The 8,515-nt window shown below is 34.4% G+C and overlaps 1 protein-coding gene across 1 annotated transcript; it reads left to right on the top strand.

Moving 5' to 3' along the window:
• Positions 1-7,127: 7,127 nt before the first annotated feature.
• On the top strand, positions 7,128-8,226 carry LOC102579724 (elicitor-responsive protein 3-like). Its single transcript, XM_006364176.1, has 5 exons — positions 7,128-7,202; positions 7,461-7,526; positions 7,663-7,789; positions 7,908-8,025; positions 8,129-8,226. Exons 1-5 carry the CDS (start codon positions 7,136-7,138, stop codon positions 8,153-8,155), a joined length of 405 nt encoding a protein of 134 aa, XP_006364238.1. The 5' UTR covers positions 7,128-7,135; the 3' UTR covers positions 8,156-8,226.
• Positions 8,227-8,515: the final 289 nt, after the last annotated feature.

The following is an 8,515-nucleotide window of genomic DNA, read 5'->3' as shown; positions in this document are numbered from 1 at the left end:
TACGAACTCGGAATTGAGCAAACTCGGCGGCGTTGGAAAGATCATTCCACAAGCTTCAAAACCATAACTGGAAATACTCCTAACTCATCCTGAGCTAGGAGTTACGACTGCTCAAAGTTGGCCAAAATTCACTGATTTCCATACTTAGCCAAATTTCCAAAACTTTAAAATTCTTTCCAAAAATGAAAATTTCCAATTCTAAGCCTCTTCATTTATTTCACATTGCCGGATGTTACAACAACCTAGGGACTAAAGTGTAATTAAAAATTACTTTACAAGTCCCTAAAGTATTTACACTTTAGTCCATGTTCTAGAATTCTCTATTAGTTTACAGAATTCTAAGGCTTTCTAAGACATCTTTCTAGTTATTCTAGAGTCTTCTAAAGATAAGTCTAAGGAATTATATAGCCTTCTTGAAAGTGTCTAGAAAATTTTAGAGTGTTCTACTAACCTCTCCACAATTCTAGATTCTTCACCCTTATTTCAGTGCCGAATTTGACAGGCGAAATGGCGGGACATGACATGTAGCTCCTTTGACTGTAACCATTTTCTCAAAATTGGGCTCCTGACTCCTATTGGTTGATTTAAGACTAGCTTGAATAAGGGGATAACTAGCTAAAGTTACTTAATGTATTGTTGTTAATGGTTGACTGCTTTGTATCTTTGTACTTTTTGTATCACGTACGTGTCTAAAGCTATCCTTTTTGGTTGTTCAAATTAACAAGTTTTGCATAAATGGGGAAAGCGGGGTCAAAAATTAAGAATTGAGTGAATGGATATAGTAGGTTTCTGAAAACTATTTAGGATGGTTTCTAGTCAGACAGTTTAATTTTGGAAATACATTATATTTGTGATCATATTTGATGGATCTTTGATGCTGCAAGTGAGGGCTTACTATTGGTAAGTGGGTGAGTAGCGGTTGAATTCTCTTTGTCCCGTCTTTTTATCCGATTTTCCTTTCTGTGGAATGTAATTTGTTGAAAGTTTTAATTCTAATTCTTCATCGACTTACTGATTTCTGGTTAATTTATTGCAACTAATAAAAGTTCATACTTACAAGTACAATGCTAATGGGGAACTCGATTAGTTTAGCTTGATCATCATGATCCTATGTTTCGAAATAGAGACTGACATGACATGCATAACTTCAATTTAACATAACCTTAAATAAGAAAGTATAGAGATTGAGTATACAGTAAGAGAGTAAAAGGGCCGAGTTAAACCTCACTTTATGAGGGAAAGAGAAGAGGCTAACTCCTCCTAATGAAATTATATTGAGTTGTTGTTGTATTTCATCATTGCGCAGTTTCTTATTGTTTCATGTGTATTACTATTTGTTACTTTATTTATCGGTTTGAGATACTCAATGAACAGTTATATTGATAAATGTAGAAATTTGTATTGCAGTTAACGTCCTAAAAATATTCTTTTCTTATCAAATAAGAACTCCATTGAAGAGTATTTTCTTTAATTTGTAATGTTGCAGAAAGAAGGTGATGAAATCTAAATAAACTTTGTAAAAGGTACTTTTCTCTACCTATTCTCTTCCATTTGTCACTCTTTGGAATTTTTCCTCGTTTTCTCATGCTTCTCTTATATTTCTTACAAAATTCAGCAAAATGCGTCATATGTTTCTTACTTTTTGCACAGTGTGTGTCAAGGTCAAATTTCAGATTTCTTTTCTTCTGTCTTATGCTAAATCTTTTTCAATTTTAAATTTTATTTTAGGCTTTCTCCCATTTGATGTAATTTTGGTTTCTACTTGATAAGTGAAAAAATATATGTAATGAATAATGCATAATCATAATATACATTTAAAAAAATGTAGTACTTCCTCCGTCCCATTTTATGTGAGGTAGTTTGACTCGATACGAACTAAGAAAGAAAGGAAGACTTTTAAAACTTGTAGTTCAAAATGAATGATAGAAATTTGTGTGACTGTAAATCATTTCATTAAGGGTAAATGTATTGACCCTCTTGGTCATTTATGTGTCTTGCCTTCTGTGTGTCGTTTAGAGCTCCCGTAGTGACTCCAAGTCATTTATGACTTGCTGGGACCGACAGTTTGGTCACCTGGTCGTTCGTTTGGTCTTGGTGCAAGTTTTTGTGTTTTGGAGCTAATGAACCTTGAATAATCATTTTCGATCAAAAGTTCAAGAAGATGACATCAGAATCCAATTCTGAAAATTCCATCAGCTCCGGAAGGGTCATTTTAGGCTAGCAGCATGGTCGACATTACTCCCGAGGTTTTCAGTGTGAGTCGGTGCGATTAGGCGTTTTAACTTTAAGTTTAAGCTTAAGTTTGACTTTGGTCAACATTCTGAGTAAACGCACTCGGATGAGAATTTCATCAGCGCGGTTAGCTTCGGAATGTCAAGTTTGGTCTAGATTGACCCTTTTTTGTGTCTGGAGGTTTTCAATATCTTTTCGAGCCCTTTTGTGGGTTTTGACTTAAAATGGCTTTTGGAAGTGGGACCCACTTTTTTATCGAAATGACCTCTGATGGAAATTTTGACTGCGCCGTTGAGTCTGGAATATCGAATTTGGTATGGTTGCATACCTTGTTTGCGTGCACAGGGTTCCGAACGAGTTCGGAGCACTCCGTCGGAGTTTTAGAATTTTGGAAAAAAATTGCAGCAATCTGCTATTTATTGCAGAAAAATCAGCAACATTTCCAAACTTCAAACCCTCATAACTCTCTCATCTCTCAACCGATTTGGGCGATTGAAAAGGCAAAGTTGTGAGATTTTTCGAGGACAACGTGTTGGTGAGCTCGGATAGTGATTTAGAGTCCCCGTTTGAGGTAATTTTCATAAAATACCTGCTGCCGCACCCTTTTTGTGAGCTTAATTTTGGAAATTTTTTAGACTTGTTTTCTCAGCCATTTTAGGTCCGGTTTCAGTGATTTTTGAGGCTATCTTGAGTGGTTTTTCGATGAGAACATTGTGGCGTTGTCAGAGTTCACTGTAGACCACCCGTTTCTGGTAAATATGCTGAATTAGCTGTTGTCCCATTCCTTTAGTTCTTGAGGAAAATTTGGGTTTTGGTTGTATGTTGGTACTGTGTTGTTTCTGAGCCCCGAATTGTGTCCCATCATGGAACACAAGTTCGGGGAGCTGTTAAGAACCTACTTTTGGGGTAATTCTGGATTTTTCAGCGCGGGTTCCACGATTCATGTTCGACTCCAAAATTGACTCGTCTCGATTTGTTGTGATTTTGGTGTCTAAATGACTGTAATAACGTTGTGATTCTATTTTTGATAGCGGGGCAGCGTTTCGAGGACGTTTGGAAAGGGAAAGCTCCGGAGAAGTGATTTTGGAGCGCGTGTGATTGGCCTACAGGTAGGCTATGGTTTCCCTCTCTTAGATTTAGCTCGAGAATGTGAATGCATGTTGATTAGTTGGGATTTGGGTTGGGTAGTTATTGAATCCTGCATAGGTGTTAAGAAATCATATTTTTGGCCTATTTCGGGAATTGTTGAGTAACTGTGAGCATGCTTTGTGTTATTAATGGACCCTCCTCGCTATGTGGAGTGCTTGCATGCTTAATTATTGTTTATTTGATGCATGTTGGGCCTTAGTTTAGGTTTGACTAGGGCTTGCCTTAGAAATACATGATTCAGATCCAATAGGCCTTAGTTTTGCCCTGACGTCGCTCGGCCGGCTTAGATCCCTGTAGACTGGTGTAGCAGACTTGAGTCTGATAGTTTGGGCCTTAGTTAGGCGATACTCTTTCTCCGACTATAGTTATCCTTATTTTCCCCGATGTTACGGCTTCACGAGTTACATCGGCGACACTAGTTCTACTTCGCGATTTGAATTTGATTTTCGATTTGGTTCCAAGGACTTACATTGATTGACTAAGTATGGACGGCGTTCCACGGATATTTATGAGTGTGGATTGATTAGGACTCTTTCAGCAGCTACTTTGGCACCTTTGTAGAGCATCCAGTTAGAGTTTCGGCCTCTATTACCCAAATACTATTATAGAGCATCCGGTTTAAGGTCCGGCCTCTATCGCCCAGATACTTATATAGAGCATCCGGTTTAAGGTCCGGCCTCTATCGCCCAGATACTTATATAGAGCATCCGGTTTAAGGTCCGGCCTCTATCGCCCAGATACTTATATAGAGCATCCGGTTTAAGGTCCGGCCTCTATCGCCCAGATACTTATATAGAGCATCCGTACATACCCCCATTTACTACTCTTTGCACTTGATGTGACCCTTTATTTGCATTTCAGTTTACTTTTGCTTATCTTGCTCAGTCGGCCGATGATACCTACTGGGTACCTGTTGTTTTGGTACTCATGCTACGCTCTGCATCTATTTCGTGATGCAGGTCCGGGCACTAGTAGCCAGCGTTGATCGAGCTTGGAGCAGACTGATCCGGAGAAGGGAGTGAGCACACGACGTTTTGTACTATTTCAGTCTCCATCTGTATATATAGACTTGTCTTTTCCTTTCGAGACAGTCCAGTCTCTGTTGTCCATTTTTGGGACTTGTACTCATTTTGTTAGTAGCTCTGTACTAGTGACTTTCAGGTTCTGGGAGGGATCTTTATTTGTATATATGTTTTGGTTTGCTTCTGCCTATCTATATTATTATTTGCCTACTCTTGTTTAGTTTCTACCCTCAGACCCATTACTTGTTGTTCCGGGTTACGGATTGGCTTATCTGCTGGTGGGTTATAGTAGGTGCCATCATGACTTGAGAAATCGGGTCGTGACAGTAAAATATATATTTTATAATTAAATTGTTACTTGATATAGAAATGTGTCATTATTTTTGGAATTGACTAAAAAAGAAAGTAAGTCACATAAATTGGGACAGAGGGAGTATCTAATATCCAAAATGGGAACCAAAGTCTGCCTTAGAAATCTGTCTTAGTGACCTGTTGTAGAGTTGAATCATTTTTTTTTCTTTTTTTTTTTTATGTTTTTAATAGTTGTTGGCTGCTGTTAATAACATTAGTTTGTAACAATTACTCAACTATAATTTTTTTAAGATGATTAATTCTTTCAGTTAGGACATCAAGTGACCAGAGGCGTATCCAAGATTTCGGAAAGATGGGTACACGATTACAAAAAAATGCTTCTTAAATATAAATTTGATCAATTTGACTTTTAGGTTCTTAATATGAACCATTAAATTTTAAAAATTATAGGTCCAAAATATATAATACTACTAGTTTTAAATTTTAATATACACATTTGATTTAATTATATAAAAAAAATTTAGTGCTAAATTTTTTAAAGAATTTTCAATGTAACACACTGGAAAATTTTGAAAGATTTAAGAAAAAAACAAATGAAAAATTAGTTGAAACGCCAAAAGTGTAACCGATAACCACTTGGAGAGGTGTTACTCAAAAACAGAAGATAGATATAAGATTTAAATTTCTATCCTCACTCAAAAAGGTGCACCCTATATCATCATCATATTATTATATGATACGCTGAACGTAGGTTCACATATCTATATTTAAATATTTTTTTAACATATAACACTACTATATATGATCTGGAGAGGGGAGCATGGGTTCACGTGAACCCACGGCACCCCCTCTAGATACGCCCCTGCAAGTGATGTCAAGCTCTTTAGGCCAACAACATGTTTTTCAAATTAGTAATCTGCAGTCCTTTCCGGTGATGGACTTTTGATAAAAATGTTATAGTTTCCTCCTACATTTTTCATTACTTGGTTAAATGAAATTAGACAAGTTCGTGGTCTCTTGATGTTTCTTGTGGCTGGTAAAGAATGGGGGTTTAAGAATCTTTAGGAGCTTTTATTTCTATTTAAGTACAAGTAAACTTGAGTTGAACTCAGAAAAAGTAAAATCAACTCTAATATAAAGAGTGTTCATCCAAGTAATGTATGTCATCAACTTAATGGACCTATTGTTTTATTTTGTAGAAAAACTTATAGCCTCAAAAGAAAAAGTGCAGATGATAAATCATAATGACTTTTAAGTTGTTTCAAAACTTTCAACACATGATTTATTTTTTCGCAAGTTCTATTTAAAGACATTCATAGTGTGATCTTACTAATCTTTTTATTCATATGTGCATCCTCGAATTGATTCGTCTTTCTTTAATTGGAGCTTCACTGATCAAATCGGGATATTTGCACGTCTCTCCATGGTACCATTTTGGGAATGTAGAAGATTGACTACCAAGCATGAACTTTTGCTCAACTTTTGAACTACAATATGCTCGTGATGTATTTGAAACTATGAGCAATAATTTTTTTATTTATGTATAGCATGTATTGTAACAATGCTAGCAGATGATTTAACTGGACAACATATGTCTGTTGTATGTACTGCTAATATATATAATGGTATGCTATTATTATATTAAGCATATGTAGCAATAGTAGTATTGTACTCAATTAACTCGCCAAGCTGAATTGTTGAGTAGCATTTCGACATTGTCCGACATAATTTTTCATTTCACATCTTACTAATTTAACAGTGTTGGGCCCGTGCTAAGCACAGGCTATCCCCATCTGGTATATATATAGAGAGAGATACACTTTCAAGGATAGAGTTCTATCCAGATTGAGAGTATTTATCAAAAGTCACCAATCCATAATGCACAAAAATCACAAAAAGAAACTTGTGTTTTATTTTTATGTACATTATTTAACTCAAAATTATACTTTAATAATATCAATATTATCTCATAATACCTTATACTACATAACTAGGAATTCACGTGCAAACGCACATGCCGAGAAATTAATTTTTTACTTACTATATCAAGACCTAATTTGTAATTGAATATTCCAATAAAAATAATAAAAACACAAAAGAAAAAAAGAATTTGAAGAGGCAGTTGATTTATGAGGATAACCACTACTACTTCCCATTAATTAATATCATTAAGAATATAATATTCCACAGAATAACTAAAAGGGAAAAAACGAAAAAGATTAGCGTTCTATATCCATCGAGTTGGTTGTTCTCCAAATATTTTCGGATCATAGTGAACACATGTGTTTTTGTGATTGGTCTAGTAAAACTATAAATTAAGCAGATCTAAAACTCATAAATCAAAACAATAAAAAAGAATTGTATTGAAATCTATTTTACTTTCTTCCTATTTTATATCTTATTCTTCTTTGAATCAAAAGATGCCTTATGGACAACTTGAAGTTTATATTGGATATGCAAGAGGCCTTGAAGATCAAAATTGGCTCAGTATTTTCCTCACTAACACATTTTCTTTATTCTATTTCAGATTATATTTGTGATCGTGTTAATAGACGATATTCTAATATGAAGTAGATGATGTGATCTAACTTTCAACATGTTATTAATTTGTATCATACAAATATGCACAACATATAATTAAAATACATATACAAAAAAATTCAAGTTCTGAATCCGCTTGTTAATTTTAAAAATCAAATGAATCGATCAACTAATTCAACTTTTTTTTTTGTTATATTACAACAGCTGATATGAATCCATATGTGGTCATTACTTGCCATACTGAAGAGAAGAAAACTAGTACTGCATCAGGTTAGTAATACCTACATAACTTTAATCAGTAACAAAACGTTCCCTAACAACATTAAGTTTTTTATGATTGTCAATTCGTCATATAATCTATTAATTAATTAAACTCGTATCTTAATAGTATAAGTTGTTGTTATAGGTGAAGGAGAGGACCCTGAGTGGAATGATTCCTTCTTATTCACTGTTACTCATGGTTGTGACGAGGTTCACATCAAGATTATGGATGAAAATACTTTTCAAGATGACGATTTCATAGGAGAAACAACGTTAATAATCTATCTAATTCCTTTCTCAACTACGAACATTAACTTTATATTATGTAAATAATCTATAGTCTCTAATACATGGTTTTTTTTTCTTTTCGATATTCAATTATCAAAACAGAATTCAATTAGAGGAAGTGTTTCGCGAAGGAGAAGTGGAAGCAACCATGTATGACCTTTACAATGATGATGAAAATTGTGGATCCATCAAAATTGGCCTCACTTTTACTCGCGAGGAGGTAACATAAATTATTTGTTCTTTAACAACGAAATCAATCATTCTTTTTGTAATTTATAAAAGAACAAGATCGATCAAGATTAATATATTCTTCTCACTTGCAGAGGGATGAATGTGACGAGGACTACTAGTTTACGTTGTCCATCCCAAGAAGTTGAGTTTATGAGAGGGTCGTTGGGTTATCCATACAACAAGAAATAGTCCTAGGAATAAATTATGAAATGATATTGAATTGTTTGTTTCAATTATCAATTTCTCAGTTTTTTTGTGTGAATAACATACGCATTAGTTATGCTGTAATTTTTTGTATTATTTCGATATGAATGTAATGTAAAATTGAAATATACGCGTTAGAAAATTTTACATTTGTATCATCAATTTTTAGTTAATTAATTGTTGTTACTTAGAATGTTATCACCCATGCATGTTTGCTTCTAATATTTGTAATATGTATTTTAAAATTAGTAAATTATTCTACGTTTAAGATGGTT

This window comes from Solanum tuberosum, unplaced genomic scaffold (genome assembly GCF_000226075.1).
Source record: "Solanum tuberosum cultivar DM 1-3 516 R44 unplaced genomic scaffold, SolTub_3.0 scf00486, whole genome shotgun sequence".
NCBI classification, from domain to species: Eukaryota; Viridiplantae; Streptophyta; class Magnoliopsida; order Solanales; family Solanaceae; genus Solanum; species Solanum tuberosum.
The sequence above is the reverse complement of the archived record's forward strand: the minus strand, read 5'-3'. Positions and strand labels throughout refer to the sequence as shown.

Coding starts and splice junctions, on each gene's coding strand:
- LOC102579724 (XM_006364176.1), top strand. CDS start 7,136: ATGCCTTATGGACAACTTGAAGTTTATATTGGATATGCAAGAGGCCTT. Junction 7,203..7,460: donor TGAAGATCAAAATTGGCTCA/GTATTTTCCTCA, acceptor ATATTACAACAG/CTGATATGAATCCATATGTG. Junction 7,527..7,662: donor GAAAACTAGTACTGCATCAG/GTTAGTAATACC, acceptor TTGTTGTTATAG/GTGAAGGAGAGGACCCTGAG.